Here is a 21,440-nt window from a genome sequence, read left to right as displayed (position 1 = left end):
AACCGAAGAAGAACTGAAGCATTTAGCATGCAAGCACTGGAGGTCTTTGTATCCTGGGAGTATATGTTTCATCTATATGGACAATGCTCAAGAAGTTTTTGTGATAGGTGATATACAACTGCAAATCTTAATTGGTTTCATGAATTTTATTGATAATGAAGATGTCTATTTGCATGTGGATATGATTTCGAATCATACTTCTCGTTCTAAGTCTAGTTGTAGCAGAAGTTCTGGTTCTAAGTCTGGTTGCAGCAGTAGTTCTGGTTCTTGTTCTAAGTCTGCTTGTGAAATTGAAAGTCCTAAGATGGTAAGGGTGTTAGATCATGATGCAGACAAGGGGAAGCCTCTTATTATCGATGAATAAAATTATGTATTTGACGAGGTTGGTAAAGAATTCATGGGTGGTGTTAAAGCTGTTAGGATTGCTGTCGATAAGTACAAGATGGCTACTGGTCACAATATTGCTATTCTTAAAAATGACAAAACTCGTTTTACTGCAAAGTGCGAAGAAGATGGTTGTGCTTGGAGGATTCATTTTTGCCCTGTGAATGGTGATACTTCTCGGTTCGTGCTGAAAGATTCTAACGCTCACAGGTTAATGGTTTTCATACTTGTCCACATTACTTATCTTTAGGTGTAAATTGTGCATCTTATATATGTAGATTTGTTTTAGGTGTACATTGTAGTGCACTGTACTTGTTGTACTCTTAAATTACATGTTCTTGCTTGGTTTGTGTGTATGTTCATAGTGTTGGTTTTGAGATCTTATTAGGTGTAAATTGTGGTGCACATTACTTATTCCAGTTTTTTTTTTTTATAGTTGTGGTGTTGGTTTGAGGTTGAAGAGTCCTCCGGTGACAACCAAGTTAGTCAAGCATTTGACCGCTGACAATTTACAGGGTGATCCTAGCTTAAAACCCAGACAGATCATGTCACTTTTCAAGAAAACTTATGGGTCCAATATTAAGTATCACCATGCCCGTAGAGGGAAAGAAGCTGTATTTGAAGAACAGTATGGCGATGACGAGAAGTCGTATAGCGATTTTACTTGGTATGTCAAAGCAATTGAAAAAACTAATCCCGATAGCTATGTGAAGTTTGAAGTTGAGGATGGAACCAGTAGATTTCATAGGATATTCGTTTGTTACGGTGCTTGCAAGCATAACTATAGGTATCTCAGGCCCATGATTTACTTGGACGCTACTTTCCTTACTGGTAGATACAAGGGTACTCTTATGGCTGCAACATGTATCAACGGAAACAATGAGTTTTACCCATTTGCTTTTACTATTGTTTCTTCTGAAAACAAAGATAATTGGTTTTGGTTTTCTGGAGAATCTTCAACATGTTGTCGATGGTCGTCCGTTTATTTTACTTAGTGATCGTCATGAAGGACTTCTGCAGGGCATTCCAAAATATTCTCCTAATTCACATCACAGCTATTTCTTTTACCACATCAAATGCAATCTCCCCATTGGATCAGGTGATGCGAATTCGAATCCCGTTCTTGATTTGTTTTACAAAGATGCGTACTCTTACACACCAGCAAACTTTGAAGAAGCTTTGAGGGGAATGCATGCAATTGGAGCTGGACATGTTGCTAACTATATCAGGACTATTCCAAAGGAGAAATGGGCAAATGCGTTTTTCCCTATATGCAGATATGGTGCTCACTCTTCAACTCTTGCCGAGTCTTTTAACAACTGGGTTCTTCCTTTCAAAAAGTTGCCTTGTTTTGTTCTTCTCGATGCGATATGGTGAGTTTTATGTTTAGTTTTTTATTTATGCAAGTATGTCTACATTGTTGCATACATGGATTTGCTTGTTCTGTAGATATTTGTACACATGTTCATCTGTGATTCTGCAAATGTGTGTACATTATTGTACACATGGATTTCCTTAATGTGTACAAAAATGTACATGTTTTATCTGCATTCCTTCTGGATCATGTTTTTGATTTTATGTTTTGTGTTTTTATTATGTTAGTTTGAAGGTTATGGAGAAAATGTCTCAGAGAAGGATACTAGGTATGGAAACATTCAACACTAGGATCACTCCTGAATATGAGGCTTTGCTAAAGGAAAACATCGACATTGGTCGTACTTGGACTGTTGTTCAGTCCATGGAAAGATTGTATGAAGTCGGGTCTCCCCGGACTCATTCTGTAGATCTATTGCAGAAAACTTGTACATGTCACAGGTGGCGAGTGAATGGTTTTCCTTGTGCGCATGCTTGTGCTGCCATTCAAGATACTAGAGAAGACATCTATTCATTTGTTGAGCCATACTTCACCACCGAATGGTACAACATGACATACCAGGAGATCATCTTGCCAATCCCCAATTATGACAAGCCGCAGTCTTATGATCCTAGTGATAGGGTTATTGTTCCTATTCCTGTTCCTCCACCGGGTAGACGAAGAACACAGCGCTTCAATAATGCATATGAGAAGCAAAAGAGGAAAATGATGTGCACAAAGTGCTTCACTCTTGGTCACCATAACAGAGCTGCCTACCCCATGCTTTGAGGATTTTTTCTATGTTTCATTTGTTCAAAGATTCTGTCTTTTCAATTTGCTTTTGGCGTGGATAATTAGTGCCAGGACATGTGTACCATTATGTACACCTTCCTGCAAACTTCTGTTTTTCTTACCTGTCTTTTTACAGGTGTACCACCATGTACACCTTGGTGTACAATGGATGCTTCTAGTCTATTTTGCTAAGTAATATTATATGTTTTCAGATTTGTATATAATTAGTAATTACTTTTGCTATGTTCAATTCTCATGTTTTTCAGTTCTACATGCTATACAAATTTTAGTAATATATTTTTATGTTTTCTTTTTATACTTTTGATCAAGTATAAAAATCTGTCAGTACATGTGTACCATTATGTACACCTTCTAAACATTTTCTGCCCTGTCAGTAACTGTGCACAATCAAGTACACCTTAGTATTTCAAAGCTTGGTGAATGAGATAAGTCATAAACTTGTAACATTAATATTGAAACTAATAAAATATTAATTCAAGGTCTTTTAGTAGTGATAAGTCAAACAAATTGATAAAAACTGAAATTTGAAAAGAGATAAGTCATAAACAAAGTGACACCGAAATTTAAAAAATTTGTCTGAAGATTAAAAATGTTTAGAAGAAATTCAGAAAGTGATCTTGAATGAAGATTAAAAACTCTTCTTCCTCTTCAATGGTTGCTTTCATGTAGTCTTGCGCCACTGATTATGCTCCTCGTCCTTTGCTATATCCCACACATTTTCATACCATCCGCCTTTTGTCAACATCTTGGCCACCAATTTTGATCTCATTTGCTGACAAATGTCTTCGGACCTCTGCTGACCTTTTTCCATACCTTTTGTTGTCTTCGTACTTCGTTTCATAAAGTAACAAGTATATATTAGATAGTACGGGTTGATTCCTTGTGAAAGGTGCAGGATCCAAATATCGCACAATAGTAAAGCTTGCGAGAATGTAGCAGAGCCTGCGAAATTGTAATGAGAGCCTGAGAGAACGTAGCACGGGATCCGAAAATGGGGGAATATGAGCTGTACTCCACTACATATGAGTTGTCATCCACTATGTAATATCCTATATAAAGAGAAAGGTAGGAGAGAGAGAGGGGAGAGACACACTTTGTAGAGAGACGCGTTTTGTGGAGAGAGAAAGGGAGGTCAACCTTCTCTTTTGTATTCATCTTCTTCCACAAAAACTAGATCTAGAGAGATCCAAATGCTCATTAATGGAGTCTCAATTGTAATCCATATGTAATTACAAACAATTATAGTAAAGATCCCTAACCCCGTGGATGTAGATCACATTAATAAAACCACGTAAATCTTGTGTCTTGTTTTCTATTTTCATTATATTTATCTTTATTTTCATATCAAATAAGTTTAGATCCATAAATTATAGTCATGATAATACAAGGGGTGTGTTGTGGGATTTACTGCAACTACATTTTGGCGCTAGAAACGGGGTGGAGTAAAGGATTTATCCCTCCTATAGCTTGTTGGTTCAAAAAATTTCCATGAAGATTAGCTATTGTTCATATTTTTCTAGATCTACAAAGTTTAGGTTCAAAAATGGAAATTTTATGGAAGAAATCACACTTTCAGGGAGTAAACATCATCAACAATTCAAAGACATGAAAAGAGTGAGAGAAAAAAATTAGTTGTTATGGTGAAATTTAAGGAAAAAATGGAAGTTTCAGTGGAAGATTTTCATGTTCAGGAGATGAAGGAAAATGTGAAAGAAGTTAAGGAAGGACGAAGAAAATAAATATGCCACGTACAGAAATTCGCAAGGAGTGTGTTGTAGGATTTCCTGCAACTACATTTTGGCGCTAGAAACAGGGAGAATAAAAGAATAAGGAAAAAAGTTATGCGTTAATTTCGCAGAGAGGTTCTTGCACAATTGGTCCAGAGAGCAGTATGTGCGTTCGTGGTCACAAGTTCGAATTCGCCTGCGAACATAGTTTTCTTCTTTTTTACAGATAGTGAAAAAATGAATAATTTCGCAATATTGTTTCATTATTTGGCAAACAAGAGGCAGCACAATTGGTCATCTGCGAAGTTAATGAGTTCATGGTCGTTTGATCAAGTCCCAACACATGCGTATTTTTCGCACAAATATTTCTTTGATTATTTTGCACAGAAAAGAGTTGATGATAATTTCGCAGAGATATTTTGCAAAGAAGAAGCTTGCACAGTTGGTCAGGAGGCATGAATGCAAGCAGCAGGTCGTGGGAACAATTCTTGCTTCTCGCATGTTTATTTTTGTTACGCGAAATGTATACAGAATTGCCTCTCATACAGTTGGAATTTGATTACTTCACAAGAACTTTGATTATTTCGCAAGAGAGGGTTAGCACAGTTGGCATGGTGTGAGAATATGAAAGTAGCAGGTCGCGAGTTCAATTCTTGCCTCTCGCATCTATTTTTGCTAAGCGACATTTATACTTCATGCAACGTATTTTTCGCGCGAGATTGACAACAACAACAAATCACATAAAAGCTAAGTACCACTTTCCTTGAACATTTTACTTTTACAGAAAATAAAAGATTTTTGATTTGATTTACAAAAGGCGATATAATTACAGAAATTTCAGAATTACAAAGATTCCACAATTACAAAAGAAACCGAGAAAAATCTCGCATAGATCAATTTATATATTTCTCTTGAAAATTTGCTTTGTTTCAAATGAGAATGATATCTAACATGGAGAGTAGTAGGAGGCAAAATAAGACCTTCCATCAACAGGCTAGTAAGACCTTCCATCAACAGGCTGCATAAGACCTCATTAGGATCATTTCCATGAAAGATGTTTATCGGATGAGACGAAACAAGTTATACAAAAGAAATCAAAACAAAGAAAAACGATTTTAGCTCGCAATTAAATGAAAATTTTTGATAAAAGAAATGTTGAATACTAATCTAAATTCTTATTTGCATTACAGTATTGCATGAGGCAGAGAACGTGGAGTATAATTTCGCAATACTTCTTATTCGCAATCAAGGACGGATACTTCTTATACTTCTCAAAGGATACTTCATACTTCTTATATATTTCGAGGATTAAGTACTTCTTATACTTCTCAAAGGATACTTCATACTTCATACTTCTTATATATTTCGAGGATTGAGTACTTCTTATACTTCTTCAAGGATACTTCATACTTCGCATAATTCAAGAGATGATACTTCTTATTTACTTCGCAACGCTCCGGAACTTCACAAAAGAATAGAGGCAAGTACGTACTTTTCAAGTCCAATATTATTTCGCTCGTTCCTCCAACAACTACTACTACAAAGTGGATTTTTCCTTAAAGATCGCTCTTCAAGCAATATTCAAGGAAAAAGAGGCAAGATGTAGGATCCAAATATCGCACAATAGTAAAGCTTGTGAGAATATAGCAGAGCCTGCGAAATTGTAATGAGAGCCTGAGAGAACGTAGCACGGGATCCTAAAATGGGGGAATATGAGCTGTACTCCACTACATATGAGCTTTCATCCACTATGTAATATCCTATATAAAGAGAAAGGTAGGAGAGAAAGAGGGGAGAGACATACTTTGTAGAGAGACACGTTTTGTGGAGAGAGAAAGGGAGGTCAACCTCTCTTTTGTATTCATCTTCTTCCCAAAAACTAGATCTAGAGAGCTCCAAATACTCATTAATGGAGTCTCAATTCTAATCCATATGTAATTACAAACAATTATAGTGAAGATCCCTAACCCTGTGGATGTATATCACATTGATCGAACCACGTAAATCTTGTGTCTTATTTTCTATTTTCATTATCTTTATCTTTATTTTCATATCAAATAAGTTTAGATCTAGAAATTATAGTCATGATAATACAAGGGGTGTGTTGTGGGATTTCCTGCAACTACAAAGGGCATGGCATGATGTTTAATTCATGCTCTTCTATAGGTGGGTGACCCTTTAATGCTCTCTTCTTGTTGAGTTCCACTTGTACCACAGCTGCTAGTTTCTTTGCATTGTCTTGATATGACTGCCCATTTTATGAGTGTAACGAGTTATACCATTTCCATTCATTGGCTTCGAAATCAAAATTCAAAAGTGACCAGTGCAATCCCATCCTCGTTTGATCTGTAGAGTGATTGATAGGGATTACAAGAACTTCCAGTTTCTCAGGCATGTCCCGTATGAAATTAACCACAAGCTTTTCCACCTCGCTGGTGACATTATACTTGACATAGTACTTCAATTAATAATTTGTTAGAAAACAAAATTAATTAGGCTCACCTTAATTAGAAAATTAACAAGCATGTACACTACTACAGAAAACTAACAAATCAAACATTGCAGGCCTGAAAACAGACCGTATATCCATGTATGATATACACCTATGTACACACCTATATTAATCTAACAATCAAGAATTATCAGACCATGTGTCAATCATAGATGCATATCTATGTACATAGCTAAATAAATCTAACAATCAACGTTTAACAGACCATGTGTCAATCATATATGCATATTGGTGTATACAAATGTACACAACTAAAGAAATCTAAAAACACATAGAACACGCCATGTAAATCAACTATGTACACAATACATATTAAAGTAACTATACATGACATTTATTATTTATTTTGAAAAACTTACACATGCAGTAGGACTCATAATTTCACAGCTCAGGTACTTTTTGCCATCTGGAGGACGAATGCTATCTCTGACAAGTGATCTTCTACGTCGATGGATGTAGAACTGGAGTACCTCCTGGTCCAGATATTTGTTGAACATCAGTTGACGAAGTACTCTTCCAACAATCAAAATATCTTCCTTGACTGTTGGATCATCCAGGCTTGTTAGTTGCCAAACTACAGAGCTGCGGAAACATAAAGAAAATGTTAACATGGTGTACAAAGTTGTGCACATAGTTTTTTTTATAACATTCAATCATGGTGTTTTGCGAACTTACTCCAGGCTTGCGTAGTCAAAGAATTTTTGTACCCTTTTTTTGTCCTGTCTTGCTTGCATAGCTTGGTATAGTGGTGATAGACGAAAATCTGGCAATGGATTGTGAGGACAATATAAATCTCCCTTTCTCTTTATGGTCTCAGGATAGCCTGGTTCTTGTCCCTCTTTGATCCCCTTTCCTTTTGGATCTGCTTTTATCACAACTCGTTTGGTTTTACCCTCGGCAGTGAAATCATGATCTATCTTTCTTTTTGCATTTCTCTTTTATGGTGTCTTGGAAAACTTGCCAGCGGCTTGTGTCTTCAACATCTCTGCTTCCTTTATCCTCTCTGCTCTTGTCCTCACTAGAGTCGTCTTCTCTTCTTCTACCTCTTGGCTGCTAAAACATTCACTAGGATTTTGTTGAGTGAACTGCACTGCTTCTTCAATGATCCTTTCTCGTACATCTTCATTGGATAATGATTTTTGCGATGACTCTTCTTTTGGATCTTCTTGGATCAATAATGCAAATCTTGGACAATCGTGGCGAATCAGGGTTGCCATCTTTTCCTTCACTTCAGATGGTGTCGTTCTGTAACAACCTTTTTCAAGCTTTACGAACACAGTTTCAGACAAGTTATCTAGAAGGCCCTCAATTGATGTATACGTCTCATTCTGTGATTCTTCTCCTTGTGTGAGTAAAAGGACTTCTTTAGGATCCAACTGACATATGGCTTCAGCTGCAATTATAGTAGTTTCATCAATTTCAGTTGTTCGAGTGTCATCCATCACATTCTGGTCATCAAGGTTCACTTGGTCTTGTTTATCTTCATTGATTACACTTGTCTTTGGCATTGAAGTACTGAAAAATGAAATTTTCATGAGAATTTTCAATGGTGTACAGAGTTTTACACCAATGTACATGTATATACACAAATTTAGAAGAAGTCATAAAGTTTTGAGGTATTAGCTTTCGCACACTGGTGTACGACTATGTACACACATAAAAAAAGAAATGACTTGCAAATTTAAAAAAACTGATGTTGTACCTTTGATTTTCTGGAGTTTCAGACGGAACTTCATTCCTTTCAGATTCAGTTCCATGCTCGCCATCACCACCTTTGCTACCCTCTTTCTCATTGTCATGATCATGTGTATCACCACCCTTGGTACCCTCCTTATCATTGTCATCACCATCATCATCATTATTATCATCATAATTATGATCATGCACATCACCATCTTCATTGTGCTCCTCCTTGTCATTGTCATCACCATCATAATCATCTTTCTTGTGCTCCTCCTCAACCTTGTCATCCTCCTCCTCATCAATCTCATCATCTTCCTTGTGCCCCTCCACATCCTCCCCATCCTCCTCCTCATCCTCATCATCCCCCTCCTCCTCCTCCTCCTCAATCTCCTCATCTTCCTTTTGCTCCTCCCCATCCTCCTCCTCCTCATCATCCTCCTCCTCAATCTCCTCATCCTCCTCAGTTTCAATCCGTATTTCCTTTGCACATTTAAAGATTTCATTCAAAGTGTTATTACGGAAATCATTAACTTGTCTTTCTGTCATGTTCATTAGACCAACTTCATTAACTTTTAGTCTTTTCTCTTCAATGAAACTAAGAAGCCTTTCTTGCCTATCCAGAACTTCAGTAAGCTCCTCATGCAACTCCTTTCTTCGCATATCTGAAATGCGCAGCTTTTCCTTCACAACATCTATGTTATTTTCATGTTTTTGCCTCCGATACTCATCCAAAAGCAATCTCTCTTCATCAGTATAAGCCTTCACCCATCCTGGTTGCATCTGAAAACATGCCAAAGTATCAACATTGATCACAGGTGTACAATTTTTTACACATGTTGTAAGAGTGTACATTGTTGTACACAAGACAACTTTCTTAAAATCTATCAACAATGTACAACCCTGTACACCTTCTAAGAAAGTTTTTTGAGATACCTTTTTCATGCAATCATTCAGTTCTTTCTCGATTGTATTACTAACATCGCTGATGATCCACCTAAGAAGCCTTGGCACACCTTCCTCATTGTTTGGCTTCATTCTTTTGTTGTGTTCAGCAAACCAATGCTGCTTTAACAAATAGGTGAATAGTTAGAAATGTAACAGAAAGGAACAAACTCAATGAACAGAATTATTTAAAATGGTGAATGGATATGTCAGGTGTACAACTGTGTGCACATGTAAACGCACCAACAGATAAAGCACACAACCATTAAATTTAATTGGTGATTCCTGATGTTTCTTAATGCTCGCCATGAGATACTCATGTATATGAACTGGCCAGCAAGTTCTCTTCATCCTATCCAAAGACTCAAAATAGTGTGCAAACTGGTTCTTGCTAATCATACTTCCGTTTGCCTGGGGTAAAAAAGAGAGTGATACACAAGTACATAGTAAACAACACCACTAAGTCTTCAACATTTCTTTCAATCTCCATTTTAGACTTTGGGTTTAGCTTCATGATACGTACGATTTCCTCATCCACATCTTTTTTTCCCAGCTCAGTTCGTTTCTTAAGAGTCAATATGTTTATCAGCGGACCGTATCTTTTTACAGCTGCAGTTTTTACATCTTCCCCTTTTTCAACTTCCATTGGCACCATCTTAATCCCATAAAATAGAAACAAATCCTCAGGTTCACTCTTTACTGCCACTTGCTTGTTCTTCTTGGTAGTATCAAACATGAAATAAAGTCCCCTTGAGTCACAAATTTCATGGCGGTACTGTCTCACAATTTTCAGAATTGAGTTTGGGTTCTTAGTCCATATATCATCTCTCTTTTTACTTGTATCTTCCTCATCTTTCCGGTCTGCTTTTTTGTGGACAAAGATATCTATAACAGGCCAGAATGGTCTTTCTTTTTGCTTCTCTAGTTGATAATTGGTGAACCATACTTTTTTTCCTCTTTTAGTTTCATCTTCCTCAAGGTTTTTATTCACAAAGTCACTGAAGGCATGGAAACTTGACCTATATGGTTTGTTGGTATCTACGAAAATGAACCAAGAAGAATAACACATTCATTATACTCATATAAGCACAAATCATATCACTGTACACAGAAATAGGACCATATCATACATGTGTATAGTTGTGTACACTCCTACAGAAAACTAACTAAAGCAACATTCACACAACATGCCATAAATCAATGTGCGTGTACAAATCTTTACACTCATACAAAAATCTATCAAAAACAGCTTTAAACACAGACAACGGGAAAAATAAAGGTGAAATAGTATGCTGGTGCAAAGATGTGTACACCAGCACCAAAAACAATGAGATAATATGTTGAGAACACACACATTAGTCCATATGAAGATGAAATAACAGGTTGACAACACATACAACATGCCATATGAAGGTGAAATAACATGCTGGTGCAAATGTGTGTACACCGGTAAACACAAGTGACAACACAACACACACATTAGGTCATATGAATTTGAAATAGCATGCTGGTGTACAAACCAGTACACTGCTACAGAAACATCATTAAAACAAACAGAACATGACATGAATCACTACAACAACATTGTGGTGTACAAATCTGTACACATGTATAAGAAATTGAATAAAAATTGCTCAAAAATAGACAGAATTGTACTTGAATCGTTACCTTGTTTTTTTGAGATAACAGATGTTGAAGGCTTTGGAGGATTTGAAGGCTTAGATTTCTTCTTAGCTGGTGATGTTTTTGAACTTTCTGGTACTGAAATTGATGTTGAATCTTCTAATGATCTCTTCAATCTCGTTGATTTCCAAATCTCTTCTGCAGCAACTGATGGAATTGGGGATGAAATTGGTGTTGAATCTTTTAATGCTGACTTTGATCTCGTTCTTGGTGATGTTGATTTTTGATTTCCTTCAACCGCAACTGATGGAATTTCTTCTTCAGTTGATGTTGAATCTTCCATTGTTGGTGCGTTTGTATTTGAAACTACTTTTTTTCCTTTCAACATGATGTTACCGATATTGCAATCATCTAGGTATTTTGATTAGTAAGATTTTAGGGTTTTAGAAGAAATGTTTTCAATAATTTGAAGAAATTTCTAGGGTTTTTCTGCAAAATTTCAACCGATTTTTTTCTTCTGCTTTTAGTCTGCAAAACAATTAAAATGGATTTATTGTTTTGTCCGTTACGCCGCAGTTTCCCTTCTTTAATTCAGTTTCTTTTTTAAAGCAAACGTGTCGCAACCACGTTCATTGTGTCAGTTACAAAAGTGATTTCATTCGCTGCACGTGTGCTTTATTAAAAGTGTGGGAAGGATAACAACGTATTTATACATTTTGTGGACTAATTTGTTCCTGGTTGGATCGGGGTGGACTAATTTGTTCTTTTTTGTGTGTTTTTGGGCTGAACCGTTTTTTTCCTTTATATTTCTGATTGTCTTCCTAATATCGTTCATTTTGTTTAATCTGCCAAAATTATATTATCTGTATCTTAAAAAATAAATAAAAAAAAGGTTAACTAATAAAAACGGGGACCTAGCTCAGCCGGTCATCCCCGTTTCCTAAAATTTCATGCGTTTCAGGAGGTCACAGATTCGAGCCCCTAATAGCGTAATATTACAGGAATTACATGGAAGTTATAGTTAGCTTGCCTCCCTTGTGACACAATTTCAGTCGTCCATCCGCTTCGGCTCACTTAGCTAGGTTACCCTTAAGGCTCGATGGCGATTTTTCATTTACGTACACCTTTTAACTAATACGGTCTTTAAGTTGGTTTTCACACAGTTGTGCAGAATGACTAATACGGTCTTTAAGTTGGTTTTCACACGGTTGTGCAGAATGACCCACTAATAAACTCCTGCTCACCACCTTCCCGCAGGACTCAACCCAACTTCTGCGGAAAAACTGTCAGAAAATGGAGCGAGTGGCGTGAGGTTTTCCTTAAACACAAATCAAATTCAGACTTCGCTACTTCAAACTCAAGACAAGACTTCGCTCAGGTTTCGTTCTATTTCTCTCTCAGTCTCTTCGAATGTGTTTAATTTTGATTTTCACATAAAAATTGAAAACCCTAACTTGGGGGTTATCCATATATCATCATTTCACATTCTAATTTCTCCATCAGGGCATTGAAATGTATGTTGGCTGATTCTTGATAAATGCTTATTCATTGTATATGATTCTTATAAGGGTTTTTGTGTCTCTTGATTTAAACATCTTTCAGCAATTTCTGAAACAAGGTTGAATTCTTTACACTGCCCTAGTTCAAAATGAAGCAGAGTAGAGGAAACTCAAGTTGTTCTGGAAATGAAGATAGAATCAGCAATTTGCCTGATGCCCTAATTCATGAAATCCTAGCTTTCATGGATATGCAATATGTTGTTCAGACTTGTGTTTTGTCTAAAAGATGGAGATATATGGACTTCTGTCCCTGTGTTACGCTTCGAAGATTATCTGCACGAGGATGAAGAAGTGGATGATATGGATTTGGCTCATATGCGCTTTGTCAACTTTGTGAAGAATGTACTCAGTTTTCGTGACAACTCTGATATACATACGCATTATCTCAACAGTGACAACAATGGGGCGACTATAGTTGATGATATATGTAAATGGATCGCCACTGCTGTCACCCATAATGTCCAGGAGTTAACTATTAAGATATGCATTGATGAGGATTTTTTTGAGATTCCTGCTTGTCTATGTACTTGTAAATCGTTGACAAAGCTGGAGCTGGTTTTGGGTACTCTTTGGGCTGACGAGTGCAAGGTTATTCTACCTTCTGCAATGAGTTTACCTCGGATCAAATCGTTGGGTCTGCGCTTTTTTTATCAATTGATTGGTAAAGAAAAATTAGCAAATAAGTTTTTTTCAGGATTTCCTACCCAATGGTCGTTGGACAGGGATAGTCGCAGATTAAACAAGGTGAATTTTAATATTTTGAGTTTGCCCAATTTAGAGTGGCTGGTAACTAGAGACTGTGGATTTGATGATTTGAATCTCAATATATCTTTTCCTAAACTTAATATTTTGCATTGAATGATTTTAAACCGAATGGTGAAATTGAAAATACTGGTGAGTACAAGCTGTATGCTCCAAGTCTTGCATCCTTTGTTTTAAAGGGTTACATGCCAACAAGATTCACTCTAGAGAATCTTTCATCTCTAGTCAGAGCTGATATGCACATATGGATTAAAAGAGAAGATATCGGGGATGGAGTTTTTCCAGAGATTCGTGCAGAGAAGAAAGAATATTATACCCAACTTACGTTGAGATTTTTGAGAGGGTTTCATAATGTGAAAGTCTTAACATTAAACGGTTCCTTCCTCAAGGTATGACATCTAACCTTCTTTTCTGTAAATAGATGAAATGCCGTTTATGTGGATGTTTTACAATGGCCCTTGACACAGTAATAAACAATCATCATTATAAAACCATATTATGGTATATGCCTGCTCTATTTGGCTGGGGTGTAAGGTGAGATGCCCTGCCACCCGCCCACGCATCTGCGTATGCTTCTGAAATTCATATAATGAAGTTAAATCATGTAACCCAAGATGAAAAGAAAAAGCGAGAGATGAAGCACCAGAAACAATCCACACATTTTATTTTGTCATATTGGTTGCATTATTATATTTTTTTTGATATATGGGTTGCATTGTTTTCTCCTAATTTATTCGTGGTGCCCCTAGACGAGCTCCTAGGTGCACGTTGCACTTACCCGAGAAGGGTGCCCTGAGCACATTGGATGCGCTTACGCGAGCCCTTTGACAACATAGCGCTTGCTTTTCTATGGAACCCGCACTTTGACAACATAGCACCTGCTTTTCTAGAAACCCCTGTCACATGTAGCCTACTTGTTCAACCTCTCCTCTGTACCTCTGCTAAAAAAGATAACTGGATTCATTGTTATCTAACTGTACCAGCGTATTAGAAGAGGGTGGCTACTCCAAAATCTAAGTCATATGTTGCATATCTCAAATTAGTGTGAAATTAGGTAAATATCATGCCATTTTCCAATATTGTTTAGGTTGTTGATACGTTTCCATGTATTTAGTAAGTAAGATGCTTGATATGTAACCAATAAAGGCATCTATTATACTTAAGGTTTTTGATTGTCCACCAGCATCTGCACCATACCACCACAGCATCACCATAAGATACATATTTTCTTTAATTTTTTCTATTAAATTCTTAGTTTCTTGTTTCTGGCAGTGTATGTATAATATAAAAGATGTCCCTCTTATTTGCCTTTTTTATGCACTTCATGAGACACATATTTCCTTTTTGTAATTTCAAATAAAGATTAGCTTCTTGTTTCTGGCAGCGTACTATAATTTATAAGATGTCTCTCTTTTTTGCCTTTTTGTGCGCTAAGGCATTAGGCGGATCTCCTGATATATTGGACAGTCAGCCACTAGAGTTTTGTCATCTGCAGTTTCTGAAGCTTTCGGGGGGGTCTTCAAGGGACTCTCTGCGTACAATATTTTACATGCTAAAGATTTCTCCTAATATAAAGGGACTTTACCTAAGATTAGGACCACAGGTTTCAACTGAACTTATGGACTTGAAATTAATTTTATTTTCCCGTCATTATATTTGCTTATTTTCATCTTTGTGTCTTTCCTTAACGTTTAATAATGCTCTGCAGGATTCTTTCGATCCAGTGTATCCGTTTTATCACGAGGTATTTGTTAAGCACTTCATATGTGTTTTTTTATCATTATCTGATTACTTGGTTAATTCTAACATCATTGTTTAATTGGTTATTGTCTTGGTAAAGTTAAATGCTGAGGAGATAAGAGGGTTGGCTATGCCATGCTGCATGATATATCACCTGAAGTTTGTCAAGATTAAATATCTTAGAGGGCGTTCCAATGAACTAAACTTGCTAGCAAGTTTGTTGAAGCATTCCATGGTCTTGGAGAAAATAATTTTGTGCAGCCGTTGTCTTAACAAGTACCATTTGAAAGAAAAAGAGGAAGAAATGGAGAAATTCCGTGAGATGCTGCTAACATTTCCTAGAGCTTCTGCAAATGTTGTGATATCGTACTCGGTTTCTGTATGGTATTCTTAAATCTTGATGACAGACCTTTTCAGTGTCATTGCATGATGAAAAGAACCCCAGAAAAAGTGATGGATTTTTGTACAGATGCTGTCTTATTTTCTTTGTCTAGTAATTTCTCAATTAGGCTAGTTCATGTTTCTAATACCTCTTGAAGTTCAATAACTGTTTGTTTCTTTGTCTATGTTGATACAAATCAGCAGTGCTATAAACAAAAAAATTGTATCACTGGCTTCAACTGTGTCATAAATTTTTCTGCATAGTTTGCTCCAAATTTTCAGGATCTACGGCAATCTGAAAATGTACAGTATGCTCCTTATCAGTAAACAGTAAAACATAAACCAGAAAAAACTGGACAAACCAGTAAAAAGGGGAAGCAGAACATCTATCTTTTCAACCATCATGAAAGACAAACAGTGCAGTCGGATACCTTTCTGATAAAGTTGAGATCCTCACGGAGAACCATCAAGAAAGAAACCAATCCACTCTTTGAAAAAATGGTAATTTGTATTCTTAGGTTCTACAATAAAAACAAAATGGAGACACTAATAAGAACAATCCATATACGTGCTTTCCTACTTCTTGACCTGGAAGGTTTCTAACAAAACGTTATACCGTCTGGTACACAACAGACATGGCTATTGAATTTGCAATATGCAATCTTTGGGTTCTACATTCCCAGTATAAGCAAAGAGCACTTGCTTGGGAGGATTCACCACAAGTTTTGATATGGACGCGTTCGTTTTGCGGATGTCTAGATTAGAATGAAGCTCTATCATGAACGTCCTGCAAACAAATAACAGTTTAATAGAACGCTGCAACTACATCGACCAAGCTTTAAACCTGTTTTTCATTTAAAAATTCTGCAGAACGGTTATCTGGTGAGAATCAACGCATCCTGCAGCCAATGTGACTCCCAAGTTGTGGTCTGGATCGTGGGCTTGGGCTGGGATTCACATGTCAACAAGAGCTCATTTTTCGACTAATTTCTTTCAAATTCTTCTAAAGAAAAATGAAATAAAATTTAATTTCTTACCAATTTTATTTTCAAAAGGGCATATGACCCTGAGCATGAAAGTTTTTTCTCCACAAACATAATGTGCGTCGAATTTATACTGTTGACCATTTTCTGTTGTTTGACTCATTATTTCTGTCTGTCATCAGCGGTATAAGTTCACCGTTTACTTCCTCCTCGTTTATTTAGACCTTGTTTGGTAAAATTTATGATTATCTATTTATGATTATAGATAAATGATTTTGATATAATTATTTTTAAAATGAATTTTGTCAAACACTTTTTTCAAATAATTGATTATCTTAGGATGGTGATCTCAAATAATTGATTATCTTAGGATGTCTCTATCTTAACCGTTTAGAAAAAATAAGAAGAAAAAATTCAACTTGAATTTGTTGGAAAAAATAATTGATTATAATAAATTTTCAAAATAACTTTTTCTGTTTATGGATATAATGATTTCTTCAATTATGATTAAAATAATCTATTATTATAATGATTACCAAATACATATAGAATCCATTATAATCTGCGTAATGGATTATGGGCTGATAATTCATTAAAATAATGGTTACCAAACAACCCCTTAGGGTATATAAACCATTCTTCCACCGACATATCACTTCATCCCAGTGCAGTCTTCTACTGCATTCACTAAGTGCATTATCTGCATTATTGAGTATATGCTTTTCTTCATTTTTGACTTTTTGCTGCTGATCTTGAAGGTAAATCTTGTTCGTGCTATTTTACCTGGCTAGTTTGGGGCTTAGGCTGGGTTTGGTAATGCTTTTATTTTCTCAAAAGCACTTTCAAAACATATATATGTTAATAATTTTTAAAATTGGTGTTTGGTAAAAAAAAATCAAAATGCTTTTTACCCAAAACACTTCCCAAATTCCACAATTTTTAAAAGCCGGGGAGAAGGAGCTTTTAAAAGCTAAAAAAGCATAAGCTTTGTCCCACCAAAATTTAATGTTTGATTTATCCATTTTGTCCCTATTTTATTTTGTAATGACAAATATTACCCTTAAATATATATACGATCAATTTTTATTTCTTATATTTTATTCTTTAAATAATATTATATTGTATTTTCAAACTATTTTATGATACTATTTCATTTAATTTGTCACAAATAAAAATAAAAACAAATATTAATAGGAGTTTGGGCGCAAATTGTTACTAGGCTACCAACTAACTCCATGTAAAACTAATATAAAATTATTTTTATTTAATTTTAGCTTGATTTTTATTATAAAATAAAAATAAAAATAAAAATAAAAAATATTATATAATAACATATTTGTTTAGTAACACAGTTGATAATAATATTAAATAATTACTTAATTTTAGTTTGATTTTTTGTTTGAAAATTATTTTATATATATATTAAAAAGTGGTTAAGTAAATTTAATATTATATATGTTTATATTTAATAGTAAAAAATTTAGTTATTTTTAAACCCAATAAAATTGAAACAAAATTATTTTCAGATATATGTCTGTTTTTGTCATTTGCTACAACAACAATGGTTGAATATGATATTTTACCAAATACACTTTGATTGCTTTTGTTAATCGGCTTTAACTTTAATTAATATTTTACCAAACGTCTAACTGTTTTTTTTTCTCACAACACAGCACAGCAACGCACAGCAGAAAAGTGCTTTTGCAAAAGCCGCAACAATACCAAACTAGGCCTTAGTAGGGCTGCACAAGAACCGGTTGGGAGGACCTGGACCGGAGTGGAACCGGAAATACCGAACCGGTACCGGACCGGAACCGGTCTAGCCGGTACAGACACCGGTACTGGAAATTGAGAACCGGTACAGACACCGGTTCTAGGGGGAGTACCGGTAGGACCGGCCCATATGTACCGTTTAATTTCAGCCGTTAAGATCCTAACTAGTTTTAATCCTATCCGTCCAATATAGATAACCCTAATACTAATCGCTAACTCTGGTAACTCTCTCACTCTCAGTTTTCTTTCTTATTCGTTTTTTTTCTCTGTGAAGCAGTGAAGCTATGAAGAGCAGCCTCTTCATCTCTGAGTAACTACGGCTACCCTCACCAATCAATCAGGAAATCACCAATTCACGATCATCATCAAGTGATTCAAGTCTTACTAGTTAGTAGCTATCAATCAATCAGGTAATCTTTTCGATTTCCTTTCTGTTTCAACAAAAGGAAACCCTAGGAATTGTAAACGATTTTAAGTAGCTATCGCTTGACTAATCAACTAACCCTAGTGTTTATACTCACGCAGGTTAAGTGGTGACTGCCAAGGATACCAATTTTTTCTTCGTCTATCAGATTCAATCTAAACCTTTTTGTTTCCAAGGTACTTTACAGTCTTTACTTATTCTTGTTCTTCTGATTGAGCAATCTATCTTATGAGATTAACCTTGTTGATGTAAATGATTTAGGGTTTGACATTGATTGAGAGTTTGAGATCAATTTAGGGTTTGAGAATTCAGATTGATTGAGCAATACATGTTAATATGTTATAATGAATACATAGATTGATTGTACTCTGTACTACTGTGTGATAAGTGATAACTGATTAACTGTGATTCTATGAATGGTTTTGCAATTAGTTGTATCTTTCTTGTATGAGTATGTATGACAGTATCACTATGTGTATGTCTCACTGGAGGTATTTCCTAACTTGGATTTGTTGATAATATTGAGTTTGTATGTCAGTATGTCTGTATACTGTATGTTTGCCAAGTACAATAAGTATTGGGGTGTGTATGAGAATATGTAATGTATGGAAATGAATGGACTGAAAATATTCAATCTGCACAAATTCAACTGTAGTTATGAACTTCTTATGTATTTGCTTGCTATTTGTTTTGAACTGGTTGTAAACTTGTAATACACACAGGTTGAGGTTGTCATATCCAATCAATGGCCTTATTGGAGGGGAAAGTGCAGATTTGTGTCCTAGGATTGCAACTTGCAAGTGCAGGCTGTGCAGCCATCCATTTTCGTTTGCAATGATCGCATTTCATTTCTTGTCGACTTGTCGTAGACAGACTTATATGGTAGTGGAAATGTTGTTTTTACTTTTTAGCAAACTGAACTTATGAACTTATTTTGGATTGCTGTTTTGAAGTTATGCAAAATGTTGAACTTAAATATGTATGCTACCTGAACTTATTTTGGATTGTTGAACATTGAACTTACGGAAATGTTGTATTATATTTTGTAATATTTTTCAGGTAAAAAAACCGGTACCGGTCTTGTACCGGACCGGTACCGGAGGACCGGTACAACTCCAGGTACAAGTACAGGGACCGGTCCTCAAAATGAGGTACCGGTTAACACCAAGTACAGGGACCGGTTCCATAAGAGAACCGGACCGTACCGGAGTATGTGCAGCCCTAGGCCTTAGTGTGATTATTTGTGGTCTATGAATTTCTTCAACCAACCTAAAGAGAAGGATATGAGGTGTCTAAAAGATGGTAAAATATTAAATTAACCTTCAAAGAGACCTTAAATACAAATACAAAATCATAATCACTTAATTAACAAATACAACAATCATTAATCAAAACTCAATTTTTTTCCAATTTCCATCAAAATCAAAACTAAAACCTAATCAATTACAAACAACAATTGAATTTTAATTTATTTTTGGGTTTTAAAAAAAACTCGAAAACAAACAATTCAAGTGATTAAGAATCCATTCCTTCTAAAAGGAACCCAACAATGATTTAACTCTAAATCTTTGAAATTCACTCATCAAATTTTCTGAAAATCAACCCAGAATCGGTTTATATGCGCACCAGATTATTCCGATTGTAGTTGATGTCACAAGAAATCGGTTTATATTATACACCTACATAAACCGATTCTGGGTTGAAGTGATGAACATCAACCACAATCGGGTTACACTAATGCTCACATAAACCGATTATGGATTCAAGTTCGGAATTGTACAGAAATAAAGAATCAGAATATTCATGCATCTGTATAATCCGATTGTGACTATTAATGATTTTTTTTGTTGAAATTAGAGCCGTTGGTCCCTTGTGCATATAAAGTGGATAGCCTATTCTCTATCATTCACTACCTTATTCAAAAAAAATCTTTTCCCATTGTTCATTTTTTCATTCGAAGATGACAAATTCATCATCATCGACTACCAACTCATTCGAACACATAATTGGAAGATGTAAACGAACTACTCCATCATCGTCAACTACCAATTCAATATAAGACATAATTAAGAAAAGAAACGAATTACTCCATCATCGTCAACTACCAATTCAATATAAGCATATGATATTTCAAGTTCTTAACAAAAGGAAAATACTCATTCCAACACTTGGAGACCCTTCATTTGATCCGGTCCAACAAATTCCTCCCACCGCCTCATGTTGGGATCATATTTTTCAGCAATTCCTTGGCGAGCTCTGAGTCCTCATGAAACCTACACACCGGTGGTAATGGACAATCTTCACGTAGTCTAAGACCGATACAATGAATGTTGTTATGGTTGAATAAAACAATTCTCCGATCCTTAAGCGATTCATCCCAAATGGTGTATTTTGGTGCGCATGTAAAATATGATCCCGTACCAAATAGATAATCAACGCAACTCCACGTTTCCGCCAAAAGATGACCACATAGAGGCATGCTCATTCAATACTGTCGGTTACTTGGTCCATTCCCCTTTGGCCCTTGTACTCTAGCAACCATTTTATCAAATTTCACTTCTTTGTGTTTTCTTGTTTTTCCTTCCTTCATCATCGATATGTAAAATTCCTTGTCTTCTTGTAGGCGCAAGGCCATCATCTTTCTAAAATATTGGCATTGGGTTAATTTTCATCATCTGCCAAACTTATATGGCCTATTTGTTCCAACACAACGTGATAACCACAATTCCCATCCACATCCACATTGTCGGTAGATAACACATAGAGTTTAAGAAGTTTCG

General features: G+C 35.8%; 3 protein-coding genes across 4 annotated transcripts; all 3 read left to right on the top strand.

Moving 5' to 3' along the window:
* The first annotated feature begins 397 nt into the window (after positions 1-397).
* LOC113338004 lies at positions 398-2,527 on the top strand. The gene is made up of 4 exons (XM_026583531.1): positions 398-594; positions 911-1,292; positions 1,405-1,757; positions 1,987-2,527. Exons 1-4 carry the CDS (start codon positions 398-400, stop codon positions 2,525-2,527), a joined length of 1,473 nt encoding a protein of 490 aa, XP_026439316.1.
* Positions 2,528-12,271: 9,744 nt separating this feature from the next.
* On the top strand, positions 12,272-15,709 carry LOC113337893 (FBD-associated F-box protein At5g22730-like). Of its 2 annotated transcripts, none has more exons than XM_026583444.1 (5): positions 12,272-12,416; positions 12,641-13,748; positions 14,795-14,962; positions 15,068-15,103; positions 15,200-15,709. In XM_026583444.1, the coding sequence occupies exons 2-5, from the start codon at positions 13,545-13,547 to the stop codon at positions 15,491-15,493; spliced, it is 702 nt and encodes a 233-aa protein (XP_026439229.1). In that variant the 5' UTR covers positions 12,272-12,416; positions 12,641-13,544; the 3' UTR covers positions 15,494-15,709. The 2 variants fall into 2 exon arrangements, with proteins under 2 accessions (XP_026439229.1, XP_026439227.1); XM_026583442.1 differs by having other exon boundaries at positions 14,744-14,962.
* On the top strand, positions 12,793-13,455 carry LOC113338003 (FBD-associated F-box protein At3g52670-like). Its single transcript, XM_026583530.1, has one exon. It carries the CDS (start codon positions 12,793-12,795, stop codon positions 13,453-13,455), a length of 663 nt encoding a protein of 220 aa, XP_026439315.1.
* Positions 15,710-21,440: the final 5,731 nt, after the last annotated feature.

This window comes from Papaver somniferum, unplaced genomic scaffold (assembly GCF_003573695.1).
Source record: "Papaver somniferum cultivar HN1 unplaced genomic scaffold, ASM357369v1 unplaced-scaffold_18, whole genome shotgun sequence".
Taxonomy (NCBI): Eukaryota; Viridiplantae; Streptophyta; class Magnoliopsida; order Ranunculales; family Papaveraceae; genus Papaver; species Papaver somniferum.
The sequence above is the reverse complement of the archived record's forward strand: the minus strand, read 5'-3'. Positions and strand labels throughout refer to the sequence as shown.

What these genes read in the sequence shown, in the direction of transcription:
- LOC113338004 (XM_026583531.1), top strand. Translation starts at nt 398, where the DNA reads ATGGGTGGTGTTAAAGCTGTTAGGATTGCTGTCGATAAGTACAAGATG. An exon ending in AAAGATTCTAACGCTCACAG is followed by an intron (nt 595 to 910) that starts GTTAATGGTTTT and finishes GGGTGATCCTAG; the next exon opens with CTTAAAACCCAGACAGATCA. An exon ending in ACCCATTTGCTTTTACTATT is followed by an intron (nt 1,293 to 1,404) that starts GTTTCTTCTGAA and finishes GGACTTCTGCAG; the next exon opens with GGCATTCCAAAATATTCTCC.
- LOC113338003 (XM_026583530.1), top strand. Translation starts at nt 12,793, where the DNA reads ATGTTGTTCAGACTTGTGTTTTGTCTAAAAGATGGAGATATATGGACT.
- LOC113337893 (XM_026583442.1), top strand. Translation starts at nt 13,545, where the DNA reads ATGCCAACAAGATTCACTCTAGAGAATCTTTCATCTCTAGTCAGAGCT. An exon ending in TAAACGGTTCCTTCCTCAAG is followed by an intron (nt 13,749 to 14,743) that starts GTATGACATCTA and finishes TGTTTCTGGCAG; the next exon opens with CGTACTATAATTTATAAGAT. An exon ending in TGTATCCGTTTTATCACGAG is followed by an intron (nt 15,104 to 15,199) that starts GTATTTGTTAAG and finishes GTCTTGGTAAAG; the next exon opens with TTAAATGCTGAGGAGATAAG.